Source organism: Falco biarmicus, chromosome 14, assembly GCF_023638135.1.
Source record: "Falco biarmicus isolate bFalBia1 chromosome 14, bFalBia1.pri, whole genome shotgun sequence".
In the NCBI taxonomy this organism is placed as follows: domain Eukaryota; kingdom Metazoa; phylum Chordata; class Aves; order Falconiformes; family Falconidae; genus Falco; species Falco biarmicus.
In genome coordinates, this window is record NC_079301.1 from 1,901,492 (window position 1) to 1,924,172 (window position 22,681).

General features: G+C 45.8%; 1 protein-coding gene across 1 annotated transcript; it reads left to right on the plus strand.

Annotated features, from left to right (window-relative positions):
* The first annotated feature begins 9,972 nt into the window (after positions 1–9,972).
* Positions 9,973–20,759, plus strand: LOC130159029 (P2Y purinoceptor 6-like). Its single transcript, XM_056360198.1, has 2 exons — positions 9,973–10,154; positions 17,503–20,759. Exons 1-2 carry the CDS (start codon positions 10,072–10,074, stop codon positions 18,197–18,199), a joined length of 780 nt encoding a protein of 259 aa, XP_056216173.1. The 5' UTR covers positions 9,973–10,071; the 3' UTR covers positions 18,200–20,759.
* Positions 20,760–22,681: the final 1,922 nt, after the last annotated feature.

Genomic DNA, 22,681 nt, shown 5'->3' on the forward strand with positions numbered 1-22,681 from the left:
ACTAGCTGTTCTAGAAAATCCATAGGGCTGTGTCAGCGCAGAAATCAGCATGAGTACCTGCTGCATCCCCTGCCAGGACCAGCTCTCAGTACGTCTGCATCTCTGCAACCTCCTTGGCTACTGCCACTTATAACAGATGGGTCCTGGGTCCTGTTTTACACAGCCCAGTGCTCTCTTCAAAAGAGAGGGAAAAGCAAGTCGCAATAAAACTACTGAAAGCTGGGTGTCCTTTAACCTGCTCTGCGCAAGTCGTGGTGATAACCACCAGCATCAGCACCATCAGCCACACACACTGGGCTGGGCTGACACCACTAACACTCCAGCTGCAGTTTCAGCTGGCAGCGAAAGTAATTTTCTTCTGAAAACCAGTGGTGTGGCCTGAAAAAAAAACAACAAAAAAACCAACCACCCCCAAAAAAGCCTAACCAACTAACAAACTTCTGGCAATTCCCTCATTTAATAGATACATTACTCCTCCTACCCCCAGACTCTCTCCAGATCTTTTATCCTATCAGATTCAACAGACTTGTGATCTGCCAAGTGACAAGCTCCAGAAATCCTGATACTAACCTTCTCCGATCTTAAGGCTAGAATTTCTTTGAGCAGCAACCAACATTTTCCTCTCTTTTGCCCTGGATCACAAAAGCTACAGCTGTCCCAGCTCAGAGACAACTCTCTTCCACTCCCACCAGCACCAGTGCTCAGGCTGAGCGGTTCCTCAGCAGCTTTACCCAAAGCTCTGTCTTTGCCGCAAAAACCACCTATGCGGCATTTGCAGGGAGCTGAGGATTTTCATGAGAATTGAACCATCAAGTCTCTCCTGGTCTCTTTCATGGGGAAAGTAGGGTTTGTTGGAGAGGCTGGGTTGTTCTGGCCCTTGCTCCTTCCCAAACTTTGCAAACCCAGTGGCATGCACCACCAGGGGGGCTGGCCAAGGCCCCGTGGCCACTGGGATGGACCCGTAACCGCTCTGCCCAGCCATGGCACCAGGCCGAAAGGTGCCCTCCAAAAAGGGTGTGGGTTAAGAATAATTTCTTACACCAAGTGTAAGACCTGGGGAGCTGCTTGGCCAGACACAGCCTGGGGCCAAGGCTTACCAAAGGGCTCTTACAGTACTGAAGCCAACCCTATTTTAACTACAATTTTATCCATATCTATAACAAACTTCTGAAAACCAATCTACTCCAGTAGCCACACACAAAAAAGGAGCTGGAGAGACAGAACAACTGAAAGAGAGGATGGGAATGAACAAAGTTCCATTTTTGTTTAATAGGTGTTTATGCTGCTTCCAAGCTTTTTCTCAGTTACAGCATTGCTATTACAGACAGCGAGAAGAAAGAAGAGTAACGGCTCATGCGAGAACCTGCAACACTACATATGAGCTGCAGCAGGAGCGAGAAGGTGAAGCAAGAGGTGATAACACAACTATGAAAAGGCAAAGGCTTGAGGAAATAGCGAAGTGCTGGTACTCTCACCCCTAAGTCCTTGCTTGCTTCCTCATATGAGGCTGCACTTACAGGAAAAGGCGTGATTTTCACCGCAGTGGCAGGAGAGCAGCAGTAAGCACTCAGTAGGTGACATAAAATGGAACAAGTCATGTCAAGAACAAGTGTCAGGAAAGGGGAATCACTTGCGCTGAAATCCCACTTGGGTGACCAGAAGGCTGCAGAGATCCTCCTCCATCACAGCCAGGCGCTAACGAAGCTGCGACACGAAGGCATGCAGGTCTGCTGAAGAAAGGACACGGGTAAGGGAATTTTCCATGGAGACCAGAGCTGAGGGTGTGCTGGAGGCTCCACATAGCTTGGGAGTAGCATGTTTTGGCCAGGAGTAATCAAGATGTGAACAACTCTGTCCTTCCTCTTTCCTGAATCCCAACTGGTCTGGCCAAACCCACTTTCCCCTTCTTCTAAATTGACCTTCTCGCCCACAGCTGCACAACCACCAGCAAGCCCTCCTGCTCCACAGAGAGAGCCCCACCTGCCTTTTCTTGACCAAGGGAACCATATAAACCTGTGATTGCTCAGGAGGAGCTGCTGTGCTGCATTTGGGGCTTGTATTCCGTGTGAAAACCCAAGGTGGTTGGTCTCCTTTTGAGAGGAAAGCAGGGTGGGAGCCTGGCAGAGCCCGTCCCCAGCCCCCCCACCCCCCAGGGCCGCCTGTGCAGTTGTTTCCCCGCCAGGCCCAGGTTTGCTCCCTCTGCATCCACTCGGGGCTGCCGGGTACAGCCGGACTGGGCTTAGTTACAGCATTGACTGTCGAAAGCATTAAATGGGAACACAAAGAAATCTTGGTAATGAGGGACAATGGCCAGTTTTTAAATGTTTAAACAATCTAAGTGTTAAATGGGCCTAAATAACTCCCTTAGGACAACTGTGCTTCCAAAACTATTTTCTACAGTTGTCAATGAGGTTGCTCGGATTGCCAAAAGTTTGGCAATGGTGCAGTTATGTTGCTCTCTTAATTAACTCTTTTCCTATGTGAGTTATTTTTGTTCATCTCTGTGGTCCCACTAGGAAACAATTTACTAATGTCTGTCATCTGTCCAAATAAAATACATCTACTAATAAGGGAATTGCATGGAATTGCACGGAATTTATTTCCGCTTTTCATTCTTTTTGGCAACAATAAGCTCTAAATAGCTCTTAAGATCTTTTCTAAAGAAATAATACATTATTATTTCTGTCGACTAACTTTCCCCCACACCAGCTGAAGATACTAATGTTAAATTTCAATACAAGAAAAGCAGATTATTGGCAAACACCAAAGGCAGTATCAGCAATGAATCTTGCACGTTTCCAGCTCCCCTTGGCAGTAGAAGGGCTGCATTATGGGGTGGCTGCATGTACAGCCACCCGGATGGGGACAGATCATGGCGTTAGCACTGTTGCTGCTGGTAGGTCGGGATTTCCAGCTCGGCTGCCAAGCGAGCTCTCAGAGCCCACTGCTCAGTGCAGGCTTCATCTGCTCAAAGCCTGCCATGCTCCAGCCAAGCCTTCACTAAACTCTTAAAAGTCCCAAACACTCCTTTAGGCTTTTTCAATGACTGCATTTACCTCCCACCACTGCCACAAGCATTTGCTCTGCTTTCTCTTGCCACGGATGTGTAAAGGTTGGAGAATACCTTTACTCCAGGTAAATGTGCATTTGGTGAGACACAGGACACTGCTACTTCTGCTTGTATGTCACCTACAAGGCCTGCTCTGGGCTGGTACCTCATTCTGGAAACGGCACTGATGCTATGTGTCACCCACCCCCAAACTAAAACCCAACAAGACCCGAGCAGATCTTCTGTTTCCTGGTGCTGTTAGGAAACAGGAATCCCATCCTACTAAACTCAGCCTTTTGCAGTATGGCCAGACCTCCAGTGCTGTTTTCAGTTCACGACTGATCTTTCAGTTCCAGAGTTTCTTCATTCTTTACTTAATAATAATTTGCTATTCCATTTACAAGCCTGAACAAAACTGTTTTCTTAAAAAAAAAAAAAAAAAAAGAAAAAAAAGAACAAAGCACATGAACCCCCAGACATCAGGGAACACTACCCTCACCCCCACCCAAAAGAAAATCTTGATCTCAGACCAAGATACCCTTGGGAAACAACTAATGCCAAGTTGAAAAACACATTTGCAAATATCTTTTCCTATTGTAGCCCCAGTTACTGGAAAACTATTTCCTTGATGTCTTCGCTATTTCCCCTCAGGGGAAACCAGAAATTAGAGTCATATTTGGGGGAAGCATCACAAGTCTTTATGGAGGAAATGATTCCCAAAGAAAGTCTGGGGAGCAACACAGTGTATCCTCCAGGGTCTCAAAGACAGCAAACAACGTTTTTCTGGTGAATCTGTGTTGTACCTACTCCAGAAGAGCCATGGCAACCACATGTCTACGTGACCATGTCCCTGTCAGCTCCCTGGATTTGCTGCCTGCGGATGCTCACCAGTGCCAGCAGATGTCCAGCCCACGCTGCCACTGGTGCCACAGTGGACTGCACCCATACAGAAGAGATACCATCCAAGCCTGCTGCAGGGTTTGTCAGCCCTGAGAGACAGCTCAATTTCTCCCCACCTGTTTGCCACCTCTGCACAGCACACATGGCTAGTACCTGCTCCTGCCTGGCTCAGCCGGGACTCAGAGCTCACATGCAGCAGAAACTGCTTTTCTCTTGTGCCGGCCATTGAGCGGCACCCACCAGCATCAATGGCTGGAGATGCTCAGGCTGCCAAAGTTTAAAAAAAAATCAGGTCAAAAAGTAAATTTGCTGTCGCCACTGGAAGCCACACAAATAAATTCAAGTGGACTAAGACCATCTGTGTCTCATTACATCTGATTGTAGCAGGCTACACCTAAGAGCAGCAGAAGGCAAGCAGCGAAACAAGCAGGCTGGGTGGAGAGGAGCAGCATGGGCAGGTGCCTGGCGGAGCACGAAATGCGGGTGCATCGCAGACAGACGTGAGAACAGCAGTGTGTTCCTGGGGAGCTTCCAGCGTGACTCAAACTACGGATGTCCTTGGAGCACACCTAAACACTGAGCACGGTGGTGTGGGACGTGAGTCCAACTTTGCTGCCTTCAATTCCTGGCAACATTAGAATCACAGAATCATTTAGATTGGAAAAGACCTTTCAGATAGTGAAGCCCAAGCATTATGACGTGAATGTTAACAACCAAAAATTTCTAAGGGGAAGGAAGGGAGTGAGTGGTCCAGTTGCTCCCAGTGACATGGCTCCCTCCCGTTTCCCCCCTGCTTGGGAGGGCTGCGTTAAGTGCAACTCTTGCAGGTATTTATGTTTCCAAGAGGCACCTTAGTGCTGCTCTCATGCTTTAGATTGCTGTTAGGAATAATTATAAACAGAGGCTGCATGTAGGATGCAGCTCCAAATTCAACACAATTCCTGTTTAAAGACCACAGAAAAGAGTGCACTCTTCCTTTTTGTGGCAAGCCGGGGTTTGTGGTTTCTGCCTTCTCACAGGCTTCACACAGTGTATTTGTTTGTTCTCAGGTGTGAGGAACTGCAAAGAAAATAAATGCCTCAAAAGACTTTTGGTCAGATGAGTTATGAAAAGCAGAAAACACACAAAAAAGTAGAATTTTGTATACATGTATGTTGGCCTGAGGTTGAAAACCAGACTCCCTTAGCCATGCAGCGCATACAGGAAAACTTCTTCCTGGTGCTTATGGTTTCGGCTCTTGCTTTCCTGGAAAAGCTGGTAAAGATTCACCAAATATTCTTACTGATTGTCATATATATCTTGTCCAAGCTAAAAAAGTCAAAACAATTGGCCCTATTTATGAATATAATATCAGACTGTGAGTAAGGCTATACATTTTTACGTATGTGTTAAGTACAAAGAAACACCAAGAAAGTAATAAATAGAGGGAGAACATAGGATATGAATCAATGATGGTTTAGACAAATGGAGGCAAGTAACAAGGAGACACTTAGCCAGCTAACATGCCATTTACAGTAGGAAGAGCTCCCAGACTGTGCTTCCAGGAAGGGGAGGAAAGGTCATTAGATGGAGACATTAAAATCTAATCAAGACAAAATACTGGACAAATAATTGCAGTGAAAAAAGCCTTCTGCATTGATGGAATGTAGTAAGACCTTTTAAATTCAAATATACGTAACTTTCTGATTCAATTAGCTAAGTAATAATATTATGCCTTGGAAAGAGAATAATGCAAGATGGCAGAACGTATTGTGGGGACATACGGAGGCATTGCCTTTGGAGGAGATATCAAAATTGCTTCTAATGCTCCTCCAAGGGCAGAGAAAAAAAATCTCAATTTTTGGCACTGAGAAGAAAACACTGTATGCATGTCGCTTCATGCTGTGTGGTCCATGAGGACCGCCTGTGATGGAGGCAGCCTGGAGCGGGGCACGGTGAGGGTGCGTTGGGTGCGGAAGGTGGAGGAGTTCAGCAGGAAGCTGCAGCACCAGAGCCAAGGAAGTCTGTGGGTGCCAGGGAAATTCCCCCCACCCTTCTCCTTGGAGCTGAGCTGAGGAATGGCAGCGCAGGAATGCTGTGACTCAAAGGAAAACACTTAATTGAGAACAGACTGGATGGCCCACGGTAGCTGCTGCGGGGGCTGTGGCTGCTGCGCGCCCCGAGCAGGAATGGCAGGCTGCATGTAAAACCATGTCGTGGACAAAAATCAAGAGGCACAAAGGCTTGTTCATCACACGGCACAGGGAGAAAGGAGTGAGCAGCCGCTAGGGAGGGATCCGTGCCGTAGGGTGGTAGCTCTGCAGGGCGAGAGCCCAGACGCGGTTAATCTGGGCTGTGGGGCGGCTCAGGCTTTCCTGCTTTATTCCTTCAAGAGAGTTGTCAGCTGAGAACTCACAAACTCATTCAAGAGATTCCTAAAACTTCAGCTATGGGCGACAATGGGGAACTCCTCAGCTACTTTTGTCTGGATGAGGGGCATTTCCCAAAGTGCTGTTACCACCATTACTTCCAGATGGGACATGTGAGTTAGTGAAGGAGGAAGTCAAAACCAAGTGCGATTTGCATTCATCTTTTTGTACCTAGTTCTTCCCCCCCTGTTTTATGAATCACACCATTACTTCATGCATTTTATCTGTAATCATGATCCATTCAATATCTTAGACAAAAAGATTCCCTTCAAGGAAATCTTTTCTGTCAGCTATGTAAAAAGGGCTGATGAAATACTGGAATCCACTTGCAAAGATGTGTTACCGCTGGACACACTGTCCACAAGGAATAAACATTACATTAGTAATGCTTTATCCCAGCATTTGCCCTCATTAAAAATGAATTTCCTTTTCTATAGTGAAAATAGAGAGTAAAGGCAGTAAAACAAATGAGCTGATTATTTGCTTTGCTGATGAGCTATTTGGAAAGGTGGAAAGTGGAAATTTCTGTTCTTGAGAAAGCTGCAGAGTACACCCAGGTCACACATCTCCTGCCCTTTCGTATTTTACTGAGGAGCCAACATAAAACATCCTCTCTGTAATGGACATCTTGGAAGGTTCTTGTCTTTGCATGGCCAAGAGAGACAACCACTGTCCTCTGGCAGCAAAGGTGCAATTGCCTTCCCTTGTGTCCTGTGATGGTGGTTATGTCTGAGAGGCAGCTGCGCTGGATTTGAGGATGCGTTGGAAAGTCTGTCCATCCCTCCCTTGGAAAGGATGCTAATCTTCCTGCTGCTTGAAGCTCTGGACCAGCAGGACAGGGCTGAAACTCTCCAGTTCCAGCTTCACCAGCATGCAGGCTCTGCTGGTTTTCCATCAGAAAGGGCACAAAGCAGGTCAGCTCAGCAGCTTACGGGAAGCCCTCCTGTCGGTTTGCTGCCTGTGAAGGTCTGGCTGTCCTGCCTGCAGCTCAGTGCCTGTAGGACCTGCTACGTGTCACTGCTGTCCTTGAGATTCCTCCCTTTGTCACCCAACCCTTCCTCACACTTGCAAATACCTGCCTGGCTTCTTCTCTGTTTTCTAGTCAGAAAAGGCAGTCATTTGCTGGTTTGTAATTTTAGAATGAGTTTCTTGAACTCTTCGAGGCAAGGGAGAGGAGGTAATGATAAAGGATTGTGGAGAACTTCAGTGAGGAATCACAAAAGGTGCTAGAGAAATGTGTATTCTCTGAGGATAATGAAGGTGGGAAAGTATATAAAGTCAGGTACCCAGGCAGGAGACTCTCCATCCATTTACTGAGGGGAAAGACAGGAAATCTTGACCTGTCTTGATCAGAGTGTATTTGTTCTGGTTTCTCAAGCAACCTAAGAGAAAAAAAAAACCCTAAGGTAAAAAATGAGAAGAGCAACACAGACTACGTACCATAGCCATAAATCAGGGTGGCCCAGGGAATCGCAGCACCTGGCACAACTTTAGGACCAGATAATCGGCTAACTACCAAAGAATAAGAGTTAGGACTTGTTTTGTAGGACCAAGGTGCAGTTATTTACAAAGAAAACTGCCTTTCTACAATCTCCTCAAAGTCTTCAAGCTTGTTAAAAAATTTCCCACAACCGCAAGATAGTCACATGATGTAACTTATCTGGATTTCCTTGACAAAGTTCTTCATGGCACAGTATAAAGGAAAAGAAATAGGAATAGAATTGTTTCCAGTATCAGCAAGAGAAAGAGGCAGTAGAGGTGATGGGCAGTTTGTGTGGTGCCCCTTGGCAGTGTTTTGAGGTGTACAGAATTGCATGACAAGGAGGTGGAGATGGGACACCCCATGAGATGGCAAGGGAACAGTGCTGGAAACCCTCTGGGGTCAAATTTAAACGGAATACTTCAGACAGAAGAAAGCTGAAATTTTCTTACCTATTGCTGAATTCTAATTAAATTGTTCTTCCGTGCCAAGGAAAAAAAATTAAAAATCCTCAGCTGTAAAGAGCACTGCCAATCAATGTACAGATCTGGCCAAAGCCTTCAAACAAAGGTGTAGTGCAAAGCAAACAGGTTATGGAAAAATACTGGAAACCATCCCATGCCACTGCAGAAATCAAGGTGTTTGTTCTGCCTATGTTAAGGGAGACGTCGGTGGGTTCAAAGAGGAGCACTGAAAGGCATCAGTCATCAGGAGCAATTACTAATGTGGGTAAAGATTAACTGGGGGGAACTGATTAAAGATCTCTCCACAGCCGCCTTTCCCATGGTCTGTCCACGCCGGCTCTGCAGCCGCCCGCCAGCCCTGCAAGGTGAAGCGGGGCACAGCTCAGGTCCAAAGCGCTCCAGAACCCCCTCCCCCCGTCCCTGTGATTTCATTCTTGTTTTCACAGAATGGGTGCCATGGGGGAAGGACGCTGACCAAATGGGTGGTGCCCTGGAGAAACAGAGGATTTGTTTTATCTTTCCGCAAGCTATTATGAAATTTCAAGCTGCTGAGAAAGCGTGTAGCTTGTCTGCAGCACTCTTGCAGCTGATCTTTCTGTTGTATCAGCTTGCCATGCAAGCAAAATAAGCAAATGCAATAGAAACAGTAGTTTTAAAAAGTAAAACTGCTATGGAGAGCCTCTGGCAAAAGCTAGCTCATTGTTGTTAAAGTCAAACACAACCCCCCAAATATTTATACACTAAAAGCACAAATTATGTTAACCACCAACCGGTCAAATCCCTTTTTTCAGAGACTTTCTCCAGCTTTGGCAGGTGTCCTCTTACCAGCACTGCAGTGCAAACCAGGACTGCCGCTGCTCTGAGCAGGCGGGAGAGCCCTGGGCTGCCTTCCCTGCCTGATCCTCAGCTTGCAGCTGCAACGACAGCCCTTTACAGCACCTGCATTTTCAAGCTGCTTTATCTTTCTACAGCTTTCCATCACTTAGAGAAGCGATGAGGGGAACGGCATGCTGCCGGCAGCACTGGGGTTGGACCGGCAGCAAACCCTCCCTGTTGATCAGAAACCCACGCGGCGTCACTGCCTTCAGTTCCCTGCTCTCAGGTGGTGACTCCAGGCATGAGATCAGCACCCACGATAAGGCCGGGAGCTGCGGTACGTGCTCACATAGCTGTGAACATACCGGTTTGCTATTCTCCAAGATGTGTGTGGGATGCTCCTCTGCTCTCCCACTGCACCGAGTCCTCGTGAAGAGAGTCCCCTGCCCCAAAACAGGGGTGAACTTGGCTTAACCACCGTCATACCTGGAGAACAACAGAGCAGGATTAGTGCAAACATTATCAGCACCAAACCAGGGTATCCCAGGCAACACCAACACAAACACTTACTGGGGACAGCCCAGTCTGGCTAGATATAGCACTGCTTTTCATGCCAGAGGACATACTTTCTTTGCTTGGAATAATTTTTTTTTACTCACGGATAATCTGTGTTAGCTCCTGCGACACCCAGACGAGTTCAGGATTACACCCTGTACCCTGCTCCATCTCGAGGCACGTATTTAAGGAAGTGTCTGGGACTCCTCTTCCACACGAGGCATTGCTTTTTCCAGACAGATGAAAGGTTATGGCTACCATGATTTGAATGAGCAATTCTTGTGAAACCAGCTCTGGGGATGTTGCCTAGCAAAACAAATTCTGTCAGCGTAGCCCCGTGCTCTGACGTGGTACTGGAGATGCAAGGCTATATAAAACCCAGGAAGCAATCCAAGGGAAATGGCACGTTTTAGCTCTGCTGCAGACCATACACAGAATACAGTGATGCAGAAAACTATTCCTGGATGCTTTTTCCAGCAAATGTAAGTATTTTTGCTTTTAAACTTGTGGATAACTGGCTAGCTGAAAAGGGTCACATAGACATAGTCCAGCTGGCTGGACAAAAATGCACATCGCTCTCAGCTTATCTGAAGTAAAGCAAAATACACTGTCTTTGGCTGTCCTTGTTACACAGTAACAGGAAGATTTTGGTGGGAAAAGAATGTTGCAGGTGGGAACAGATAACTACAGAAGAGAAACAAGGGGCGGGCTTGGTATTTAGGCAACTAACCAATAATGAGCTTAACTTTTGTAATATGTATGAGCTAATTATAAGAAGGCATAAAAGGTGACTGTAAGGTACAATAAACGAAGTCTGCTGATCACTCATATTGAGCGACTGCGTCTTCCCTCCGTCGCAACATAAACTAAGTAAAATCTAATACCACTTAATTACAGTCAGGATATGCAGTGGTAATCTGGGTTTCCAATTTGTTCTCCTTTTCTGTATACTCTTTGACAGAATTCCAGGAGGAATTTTGAAAGGAAGCATTTGTTTAAGAGTAAGAGATGTTTTTGTGTACCTCTCAGACTATAATGACAAAGGAGAAATTATTATTAACTGGAATTTGTAAAGTGTCTCAGGAGAGCAAAGTATGTGAAGATAAAAAATAGTACTGAAAACACAAAGTGCTAGTTCAGGAAACCTGTGAGCTTGAACTGAGGTTTCATCGGAATAAGGACTAAACAAAAACTGTCTTAAGTGTCACTGTCCGTGGGCAGCAATCGTCCCTGCAGGGGATCTGTAATAAATACTGCCAGAGGCTGCGTTGAAAACTGTAAATAAATAGACGAATTGGCTCAGGTTGCCGCCTTTACTAGTTCTGGCCATTCTGGCAGGATGGAAGCAGCTGTTCTGGGAACAGACCCTGTTCCTGTTCCCACCCGTCCCAGTCCCAGGCATGATCCCTGCTGCCCAGGCGGGGCGGAGGGAGGGCAGCTGCCCTGCCTGCCTGCCCGTTTGTGGGTGCGGGCAAAGAGACAGCTCTGCTGGTGGAGCGTGCCTGCTGCCGATGCCCTGTGCCGGCTGGCAGGATTGCCCAGCTGGAGGGAAGCTGCTGGGCTGGCTGTGGAGGAGGATGCTGGCAGCAGGAGCTCAGGAGAGCCACGCTAGCAGCCACCTTCACCAAAGGAGGAGCCTGTGGCTTCACACCCTGCTTTGTGCACTCTTCCTACATCTGTTCTTTATCCAATGACTCCTTAATCTTATATATGTAAAGGTTATGTCGGACTATTCATGTGCCCCGGCCCGATCTCTGGCACTGAGCTCCGCTAGGGCAAGGAGGACTGTGCCCTCGAAGCATCCTTGCAGCGTGGGCAGCGGAGCCATGCTGCCTGCGGGCAGCGCTCCCTGTACAGTACAGCCTTTGGGAGGGTGTGCATTGGCAGGGGCCAAAACTGTGCTGGGAGCCATTAGAGCTCTCTCAGGACTCTGCAGCACTGAGCTCCAGCACCAGGGAACATCTCCAAGCCCTGCTTGATTTACTAAGGCAGGTGCATCTGAACAGCACTTGGAGCAAGTATCAGAAACCAGAATGCCCTTTTCCCCAGCAAACATCTGCAACTACCTGTGTGGGGATCCGTGAGCCTTTTCCTGATCCCTACCCCTTGGCTCACAGTGTCAGCTGTTTTCTTACACTATGCCCAGATTCCTTAAGTGGTACGAAAAGTGTCCCCGCCTCAGGACAACCTGTAGCCTGCTGCTTGGGACACCCCGAGAGATAAACAGCTAAATCCCCTGTGGCGAAGGAGGAAATCAAACCTCGTTCTGCTACATTCTGGATGAGAGTTTTAACAACTAAATCATAATGTGAAAGGGGTGGAGAGAGGCAGAAGGGAGCCACAGCAATGATCTCGTCTCCTGGGGCATGAAGGAAGGAAATGACTGACACCTCTCTAACAGAAAGCAGGAAGGCATCTTCCATCCAGAAACTCCAGTTCCTTTCCAGAGTCATTGTGGTATGTAAAATGCTGGCAGCATTACGTATAATGATTACTTTAAGAAGTGAAGACACGAAAAACACTCTGAGTGCCTCAGCATCTGGACTGGCTGCTTCGGGGCACCTCCGGCTGTACCGGCGGCTTGGCATCCTTTCCTAACGCTCAGCGTTAGAAGACCCTATGGGCTCGTCACTAAGTCTGGGAAGGTAAGGTAGTACCCAATGCCCAGAGCTCAGAGTTGAAATGCTCCCCATGGAGAAGTTAAACTTGTGCCACAAATCCAGCCATCGAAGTCATCTTCCGTTTGAACTTAAGAGAAAAAAGAAGGATGGTGGGATGATATGAATGAGACGACTCACTGCAGATATCTGGTTTTATCTGCATGGCAAACTTCTGTTTGATTAGTTTGTTTTCCAGACAAGGTTTATTTTGACATTCCCCCGAAGAGATGTAAAATCCCAAAGTTAATGAACTGCACATTTTGCTCACTCATTCAGCTGCTCAAACCAGTTTAGATTCATTTACTACCCCTCACTGGGGAATCACAGCCTCAAATTTAGCTGAAGTCCTCTGGCCAGGTATGCTGATCTTCAGCACGCAGCAGCCTGGGCCAGGTTACATGTGCTTTCCAGCATACAACAATTCACAGCAGTGATCAGTTGCTGTAAAATGAGCAAAGAACTTTGTCAAGGCTTATAATGTCTCCTTAATAATATACTTGATGAAAATATACACAGAAATAGGCTGCAGGAAAAAAAATAACTAGAACATTATTAATATACCTTTCCAAAGGAGGAGTAGCATGCGTGAGTAACAAGCAAGTTAAAGCAGTAAGAAAGCAAGATAAATTTGTATTCAAGTGTACATATCACAGCTTGGTTTCCTCCACTTCTGGCTAGTGAGTTGTATGAGCTTTCACACTGTGGATTCTGATGGTTTTGTTCCAATAGGTCTTAATTTCGTTGATGCTTTGTATTGAAAGAAATGGTCAAACCAATGCTCAGACATTAATGTTCAGAGATTAAACCTCCTCTTCATCACCTCCTGCAACCTCAGCAGTGAAGCAAAGCCACTTCTTGGGACATTAATATAGACTAAAGGAGCTGCACCAGGCTAGTGCCAAAGCCCATTGAATGGAAAGAGCACAGAGCACAGACCATTGATGTCAGAAAGATTTTGGTTTTGATGGAAAACGCAGAATCATTTTCCTAGTTAATCATTATGGAAAACTGGGGTAAGATGAGCTGTATCACAGTTCAGCTGTATAGGACTAAATTTTTCCTACCTCTTCCCTAAAGGATTCCACTAACAAGTTGGCTCAGATACTTAAAAAAAAAAAAAAAGAGAGAGAGAGAAAAGGTGCATGTGAATCTTGGATGAGTCAACCTGGTACAAATCAAGTTTTGACAAGCAACAGGAATCCCACTCTTAAAAAAGCTGGCTTAGTACCTTTCATAGGAATCACTCAGAATCATCAATTTCCCATCATGTCATCAAAAGAAAAAACAGGCAAGGACTAAAGCAACCACGCAGACCTGTTGGGTAACCGTACTGGAAAAGCTTTGTAGTACAGGCTCCAAGGTGCTCACATCACAAACACTGAGAAAATGCATAAGGAAATTAGTGCTCAAATATGAAAGAAATGGCATTGTTCCATTTAGCTAAATCTCCGATCCTCTCAGTCCCTTTGAAAGATCTTTCCTGAACTGTTGGCCTCAAATTCGGTCACGTACTTTAATCAAGACCTAACTTCTGCCAGGCAAAATCAGAGGCTCACCCCATGTGGTTATAGACATTTCTCCTGTTCATGCAAGATGCAAGATGGCATCTGCCTTTCCTGGCACAGCTGTTGCCGACTCCAGCTGTGGGTGTTGCCATCACCAGGCTGTATTGATACCCACTTGTGCCGGCATCGCTACCTGTGGCAGCCATCCTCCTCCCCTGGCTTGCACTCTCCTCTTGCCCACGTGTTTGCTTTTCCTCTTACTGCATAGCAGGGACCAGCCCTTGTACGGATCTGAAATTGTACTTGCAGACTGGTGATAGCTAAATGGTGATAGATAAGCAAACTTAAGCCCGAACTCTATTCCTTACCATAGTTAATGAAATGCCCAAAATGTCACATCTCTGCAGAGCCCCACCTGATACACCATTCCTCTAATTTCTGATAATTAGCCTTTTCTTAGTTTCCCATCCAGCTACACATGACTTAATCATAGTTTTGTTTAGTCCACATTTCCTTATCCTACTCCTCTATAAGAATGCCTCATGAAATAATACTGAAAGTCTTAACAATATTTGAGATATATGACACTTGCTGGTTCTCTCCTCAGCCGTGAGATCTCTGTTATCCTGATACAGACAGAAGCTGGGCTCACTACATTTGCTTTATCTGTGAGAAATCCACATTGCTCTTCCTTATCTCCTCTTTACCATTTAGATATTTTGCTTGGTTATTTTAGTAGTTTTTAGGGAACTGACAGTTACAATTTTATGGCTCCTCTTGCCCCATTCCTGTCTTTTAAAGATAAGCCCCATCTTTGCCATTTCAAGTGTTCTGGAACTTCTATTGTTTGTCTTTTAAAACTTCTCAGTGACAACCATTAATCTCTCTGAAATTGCTTCAGACTTTCTAAGTGCGCTTGGATAAACCACTTGAAGCTCAGGAATTTGAAACCACAGAATTTATCTAAGCAACATCCATCTCGTTCTTCCTTTAGTTTAGTCAAGAAGCTTACCTACAGTAAGTGGCTGGCTCTTTCTTGGCACACGTCCAGCCAGAAGTGTGCCTTTCAAAGCAAAAGAATCATTGTCTTCTAATTTTGCCACCAGCAGTTGGTGGGTAATGTGAACTTTGCAGGGAGCAGACTCTTCCCTTGGTCTTCCTTTGTCTGACAACGGATTTATGGAATGTTTCCTCCTTACCCATACATCACTTCTCCACTGCACTTAATCTGGTGCCTTGGTCTTTCCAATATCATCCTTATACATTTATGCTATTCTATTATGCTAATCTTCATCACATAATCCTCATTCAGTTTTTTTGTAAATGTCTTTCTTGCTTTTGAGATGATAGAAAACTTATGATTTAACCAAATTAGCCTTTTACTGTCGTCGTAGCCTTATCCCATACAGGGATTGTTCCCACTTAGGCCCTTTTGATGCAATGTTACACAAATCATGCTAATACCTAAAAATATCTGGGCACTTTACAAACATCATTCCTGCTTAAGATATGACTATGTAAATACAAGGTCAGATCCTGAGCTGTTAGTCACCTCCACCCAATTCTTTATGTCATGCAAAGCTGTAGTTGAAGTTGATGGGTACTTCGGGTGTATAGGAAATGAGTAAAGCCGTGGGATACAGCCCTGTTCTATCAGGTTACTTCAGCATGTTGGCACAAAATGACTGTGAAGAGTTGCTAAGCAAACTTAATCTCAGTCACGCAAAATACTTCACTTGAAGCTGCCCACTGAGATGTGAAGGAGCCCCAGGCAGAAGTGGATCACCCAGGTACCTCTTTCCACTGAATTCAGTCAATTGAGACTTGTATCAGCCCTGTCAAGAAAGAAACTCAACCCCACAGCACACTATGGCTGCAAAAGATTGCAGGCAACCCGTGATGGGTGAGTACGAAAGGTCTTCAGGCACCCAGAGGCACCAGGAGCAGCAGATGCTGTCCTCCTCCAAATGCCTTCATCCCAGGCTCATTTGTGTAACTTCCCACAAGGCTATAAACTTTCCCTCAGATTCCAGGTCAGATCTCACAACTGGTTCAAAAACATCCAACTGGATGCATTAGGAGATTTGACTAATAAATAAACTGTTTTACATAGAGTACAGCGCTCTCAGGGCAAAATTAGAGTTGTACATGGTTATAGCTCTGTTAGGACCAAGAAGTAAAATGCTAGTGGTTGCCAAGAGACACCCCACCGGTGGGACAAGAATTAAAATGAAATTTTAATTAATTTTTATTTTAAAGACATCAAAGATCTAAATGTAGATTGATTTTCCCTGCCTAAACATATAATTTTTTAAATGGTACTATTTTGCAGGTGCAGTTTTGTAGGTATTACCTTAAGTGCTAAATTTCAGGAATTTTATCTTTATGGACATAATTCTGAGCTACGTTTCATGGTCTCTTTGGTTATAAACAAACACTAAAGAGCATATATGAAATAGCTCCTGTTTGTTTTAAGGCTACTACACTAATTCTTGCTTTTTTAGGCTTTGTTAATGGTACTTAAGAAAAAGAAATGTAAACAATACATTTAGTGGCGGACTTGGCAGTGCTGGGTTAATGCTTGGACTTCATGATCTTAAATGTCTTTTCCAGCCTAAACGATTCCATAGTTCTATGGTTCTATGATTTTAGCAATAACACTTGAAACAGCTCTTGACTTTTAGTTTACTCCCCCCCCCCAACGTAGATATAAAATCAGAACATTAGAGAAACATTTTAAATGGTGCTGTAGCTGGGGCTAGGCACCAGCCGGACCAGCTTCCAGCCATGCAGCAGCCGGCAGGGCATGGGAAGCCCCACTCCTGCGCTCAGAGCTGAACGCTGGCCGGGACAGGGAGCTCCAGTGCACACAGGGATGGTGTCACCAACCACACATCAAACCAGAGACCACATCCCTTCCCAGTAAAACTTAAACCTCCCATGGGCTTCTGCAAGCAGCAGCTGTGTGCTTGTGAAGCTGTGGTGGCAGGGACTGCTGAGCCCACCTTTGCCCAGCAGCCCAGCATCTGGAATTTATTGCCATTTCCCACACTGTGCCCAGGTATTCAATTTTATTTAGAAGCTATGGACACCATATGAATGTGCATGAAGAATTGTGCTAATGACAGGAAAAGGAAATCAAATGGGTACTTGTATGGTAATTCTCAACTGCTAATTCTGCTGGGACATTTCCTGGATAGCATTCCCTTTGGTTTCTTACTTTTTTTCCCAGAGTAAGTAAAAAATATCTCATTTACTCTTCTACACAGGACAACTGGAAATCTTTTTCTTGCTGCAACACTGGAGAATGGATTCTTCAGATTTGAATTGACCCACAAAGGCAAGCAGAAAAAAACTTACAAAATGAAAGTAGCCTATACTGACCTTAATTTTTACAGTGTTAGTCCAGAGGCATTCCAGTTCCCTTCAATGACCCCTGTGTTAATTATAATAAAATGCTATTGCCTAGGTTTATATACACTTTATTTAATAATCAGTGCAGTCTGAGGGTTTCACATACTGAACACCTCTGAAGCTGGGTAACCAACCAATGCCATGATAATGCTGGAGTGCATGTGTCTGTACAAATGCAGGTACATAATAATTTGCCCGGAATCTGTCCCAATAATTTTACTTTTATATGTCCTTCTTTGTATGTATTCTAGGTATTCTTTCCTAACCAGCATTTCTATGGAGAGAGACCACATGAAAGATCTCAGAAGATACCTGGTACTTAAATATATCCAATACCTTGTCCTGTCTTCTTCAAATGCTATCAGCTCTTTTCTGGGCCTGCTGGGCAGTTTGTACGCGATAATCATCCTGCAGTCTGCAAAAGTTTCCTCCAAGGCCACTGTGGTTCTCATTTCGAGCCTAGCAAAGGCAGACATCCTGGTTGCTATTAGTGTTGTTTCTGAGATGGTCACATGGACCTTCGATGTCAGTACCTCACCTACGGCGTTCACATCGGTCCTGCTGCAGAACCTCCTCACTGCCAACACACACGTCAGCTGCTTGCTGCTGAGCTGCGTTGCCTTCGAGGCTTACTTGATAACCTTCTTCCCCACGGAGTCTCGACATTTACGGACGGTGAAAAACGCCAGGCTGACATCCAGGATCATCTGGACGCTGGTGACTGCAGAGTGCGCCCTGTTCCAGATGGACGGCCTCCTGAAGGCCGGCAGCACTTCTGCTCCCACCTGCAGCCCCTGCATTTTGTTGCTGCATTTCTTCAGCGCGGCTGCGGCCCTTCTCAGGTCCCTCAGTTACTTCTTGGGCATTCTTTTAAGGATTGTCAATGTATACTTCTACTACAAAATATTTTTTAGCATGTCTAACAGATCTATGCTAAAAACAAAGTAGCGCATAGTCCCAGGGGAAGCACTCTGGGACACCAGACAGAAGACAGACACTTCAATGCTCTTTCAAACTATGGGTTTGAAAACTGATAAACAAGCAGGACCAAGGCTCGTGTTTTGGCACGCCGCTGAGTTTAAACCTGCCTGTTTCCTGATGCTCTTTAGCCTTTAGGTGAGGAGCCTGGGGCTGAGCAGCCCCTTGGCACTGAACACAACGAAGCGGGGCGATGGCTGCTCGTCATGGCAGCCTTACAGCACCGCTTCGGTTGTTTGCAATCTAGAGTTTGTTTACTGTACAGGTGAAACAAATGACATTTCATGAATGGTTGTAAAAACTAAAGCAACCCAAAGATATTTTTTTAATATATTTTTTTTTAAAAGGGTGCTTAGAGTATTACTCAGGGATCCATTGAGCTGAAAGCTGTGTAGTTGATGCTAAAGACATGATCTATGTCCTAAAATTTTTCTAACCCAGGTGACCCGCCAGACTCAGACGGAAGGATCGAGAGACAAGGTGGGCACCAAGCTGGCCTAGCCTAGCTGGGCTGTCCCGCAGGTGGCATCAGCCCCACCGTGAGAGTCCCCGGGACAGAGCGGGGCCGAGCTGCCACACCTCGGTACACGCCTGGAGCCATTGCTGGGAGGTTGCTACAACAAAGTAATAAACAGCTTCTCTCACATCCCCCTTCAGAAATAAACAAGAGGTGGAAAGGCAGAATGCAGTTGTTTGCTGCAGTCCTACAAGGTGGGGACAGAGTCTGAGAAACTCCCTGTGCTGTGGGCTCCACGTGCTGTACCCAGAGGGACCACCACTGATTTCATTTGCCATGGTTTCGGAGGCAGGGGGGGATGCGCTGGGGTTAGTGGTGCTGTTCTAGCTCCCTTGGAAGTGGTGCAGAAAACCAGGGCCATGGATGTCCCTCTGCACTGGAGCTCGGGTGGGTGTGTAACAGAGCTGCTACCCAGCTGATGATTCCTGGGGTGACCTCAAAGCACTGGGAGGTTATCAGCAAAACAAAGTACTCCAGATACCTCAGATGCTCACCCACACACAAGTGGGTGTAGCATTTCCAACTACACTTGCCCTTGCATGGGAGATAGCCTCCAGCTTCAAGCAGACTGGTTTTGAGAGACTGAACTTCTGTGATATGTTCTGCAACGCACAGATTGTAAAAGGTGGAAAGAAAAATGAAATAAGCCAAACCCCAAGTACTAATCGCCAATACACTACATACAGCCTCCCTCCGTCATGCTTCCAGACCTTCAGTACACCTTGCCCACCTAAACACAGCAATAAGCCTCTGCCCATTTGAGAACAAGAAGGACATGGGGCACAAAATCCAAGCATGATAGATTTCAGCTCTAACCTTCCCTCCTTTAGCCTGCAGTAGGTCCTCACTCTCAAACTGGTACCAGTGAATACCTGATGTGCCCTGCTGGTAGCAGTTACTCAGCATTTAGACTATTAGAGCTGAAAACTGAAGCTGTTGCCACCTTCCTGAGTGGCCTGTAGTCCAAGGTGACCAGAGGCACAGGAGCTGTCAGCTGAAGATCTCACAAAAAACACAAAGACCAAGCACGGAGGAGTTCACTGCTCTTTCCTCTGCTCACCAGCCGGTTTGTAAATTTCGCAATCACGCTTTTTGTAGTTGGCCTCAGAAGTGGTTTTTCCTCACACCAAGATGAACTTGACTGAAAGGCAACACGCAGAAAAGAGGCAGTGAAACTGGGTCGTGCTGCTGGGCTGGAGGTGGTGAGCTGCGGGGTGTCCTTCCCTTCTCCGGACTGTCTGCCTCGCAGCCAGGCTCCATGGTTCTTTTACAGCCAGATAAAGGGTGCACCATTTCAGTGAAAGGCAAATATTCCAGCCCGAGGAGCATGCACCTTCCACTGGGATCTCTGAGATCTGTCAAGTGCATTTTTTCTGACATGGACTCCAATGAAAATGGTTTTTACATGACTGTACCCAGTTTAGTGTCTCCAGAGTTGTTTTAGAGATTCCTCCTGCTTCCTTTCCTCCTCTCCTTTGTGTTCCTTCATGATCCTTGCTGCACTGTCTGGGCAAAAGGCCAAATCTTTGCTTTTACATCAAAAATCAAGCAATAATAATAATAATGCAAGAGATTGATATACTGAGCTCTTCCTTACAACTGCTAAAATAATTAAAAATATTCTAATCCCTTTCGCTGTAGCAATAAACTTCAAAAAACTATGAATATTATTGTTATCAGAATTCACAGAAGTTATCTGACTAAGTGCAGTTATTTACATTGAATATCAGCAGTGTCAGAGATGCTGCGAACAGTGCAGGGCCAGAAGCGAGTGCTTGACATTGTTTCTCAGAGGACTGGAAGGAAAACTGTTGCTAAGAACTGGGTATCCAGAAAAAGCAGAACAGAAATGTAATCAAGTCACTTTAAAAAGATTTTGATGCATGTTGCCTAACAAAACGGATTCCTTCTGCAAGAATGATATCTGAATAATTTGACACACTGTGATACAGTGCTCTCAGTTCTCATTCTGAAAGCCTGAAAACCCACTTTCAGGAGAGATGAAATACTACTTAAGTGCTATAATTAATAAAACCTTGTTTTGTTAAAGTGTGTGCATTATTTATTACAAATGTGTATATTTATTCTGAGGATCTGCTACACTTTTGGCACCTCCTACAGAAGCCCATGCAGATGGATGAGCGTTCATGAGCAAACTGGAGCCACGTTTGGCACACAAGGCATACTGGAATTTTATTCTTTGAATTTACCACTTGGCTCACACATTTTTCCTGCCTAATTATCCTGACAAGTGTGTCTGCCCTAGAACAATCGTTTTCTTATGAAATTAATGAAAGCGAACACTGAGTGTGACTTGGCTTAAGCAGCGAGCACGTAAGAAGGAGGTAGCCCATAGCAAAACGCTGTGGGTATCTACTCGTACCTGGCAGCGAGGATCCCCAGCACTGCTCTGAGGCAGCACCAAGCTGCGTGTGTATGAGCGGGTGCTGTGGGTGGTACCTGCTGCTCTCTTGCCCAGGGGGATGTGGGGACACTGGGCTTTGAGCAACCCTTTCACTGCAGCAGCTGTAGAGCAGTGCTGCTTCTTTCTGAGCAGAAGGAAACCAGGCAAGGGGAAACCACGGTGCCTGCGGGCTTTACTCTCCCAAACGCCCAGGCTGTCAGCTGAGCTTCACATTGGCAAGAATATGTGAATAGATGAGTCCAAAGCTCAGCTCTGAGGAAGTGAGGACAAGTGGATCAGCAGAAGAGATGCTATTTTTCATGGAAAATAATTTGATTTAGCTTTTAAATTGGTCCCTGTGCAAGATGGACTGCCTCCCTGCTGGGTAGCACATTGGAAGCTGTCCTGGCTCTGCCGGGGGGGGTGTCAAGTGGATACAAGGGGCCAAAAATGCTGCCTGGGCAGCAAGTGGAGAGAGGTGCTGAGTGGGCAAGAGGGAATGTGGGCAAGAGGAAGGTGACTTTTTCAAGTTGTTGCTCAGTGTCCTTGGTTGTAGACTGTTTCCTCACCTTGGTCAGGGGATACGGTGCCCCCGTCGGGATTCCCACCGCCCTTCAGCTTTCCCCAGGTGCTCTGCGGGGAGATGAGTGATGAATGTGTAACAGCAAAGGGAGGGCCTTTTTGTTTTTTAATTTTTAAGGCTTTAAATCATTCTTTTTCTATCCAGATATATTGATAGTGATTAATAAACAGTTCTTGCAGTGAGTTCATCTCCTGGGTGTCACCTCTGTGTCTGATGAAACTGTACATCCACGGCAGTATTGAAATCAAACCAACAGTACTGCGGTGCAGAAAAGCGAGGAAACTGAGCACAAGGTGATACTGAGTTCTGAAGATGGAGAGTTCATCAACCACGCTGAGATGTCAGCAAGCCCCCTGCAATGCTTGAAAGCTGTCCTAACTAACTGCTCAGCTCCTGCTCTGTGATGGCAAGGGAATGGCTGATGCTTTGCAGCCCTGGCAATTTGAGATAGCCAGGGAACAAAATGGAAACTCTTGAAAGTGCTGATGAAAGCCAGGAATTGGGACTTTTGCTTGGTGACTGGGAACCTGGTGGTCCTGAATGTGATGAGCCTCACAACCCTACCACTGGGAGCTCTCCTGCATTCAAGCTTTCAGCTCCATGGGAAACTGGGCAGTGTTCCTATATCTTCACTACTTATTCTGTTATATCATCATTTTTCAAGGAAAAATCTTGACAGAAAATTCCCTGCAGAGAGCTCTCCTGGGCTTTGCTGTACTGTGCCTTTTCTGTCTTACCTCAAGACCTTTGAGATAGGAGACGTTTAAGCAATGAGTTTGTCTTACTGTCTTACAAAGCCGAGACATGTCTTTCAGCTGACTGTGAGGTCAGGCTTTAAATAACTCCATCCACTCCTTCCTGTCGGCTTTTGAGCACCAAAGCAATTGTTATTCTAACATTCAGAAACATCCAAACTTCACATGCTCTGGAAAAAGTCAATCATTTACT

What these genes read in the sequence shown, in the direction of transcription:
- LOC130159029 (XM_056360198.1), top strand. Translation starts at nt 10,072, where the DNA reads ATGGCACGTTTTAGCTCTGCTGCAGACCATACACAGAATACAGTGATG. An exon ending in GGATGCTTTTTCCAGCAAAT is followed by an intron (nt 10,155 to 17,502) that starts GTAAGTATTTTT and finishes TATGTATTCTAG; the next exon opens with GTATTCTTTCCTAACCAGCA.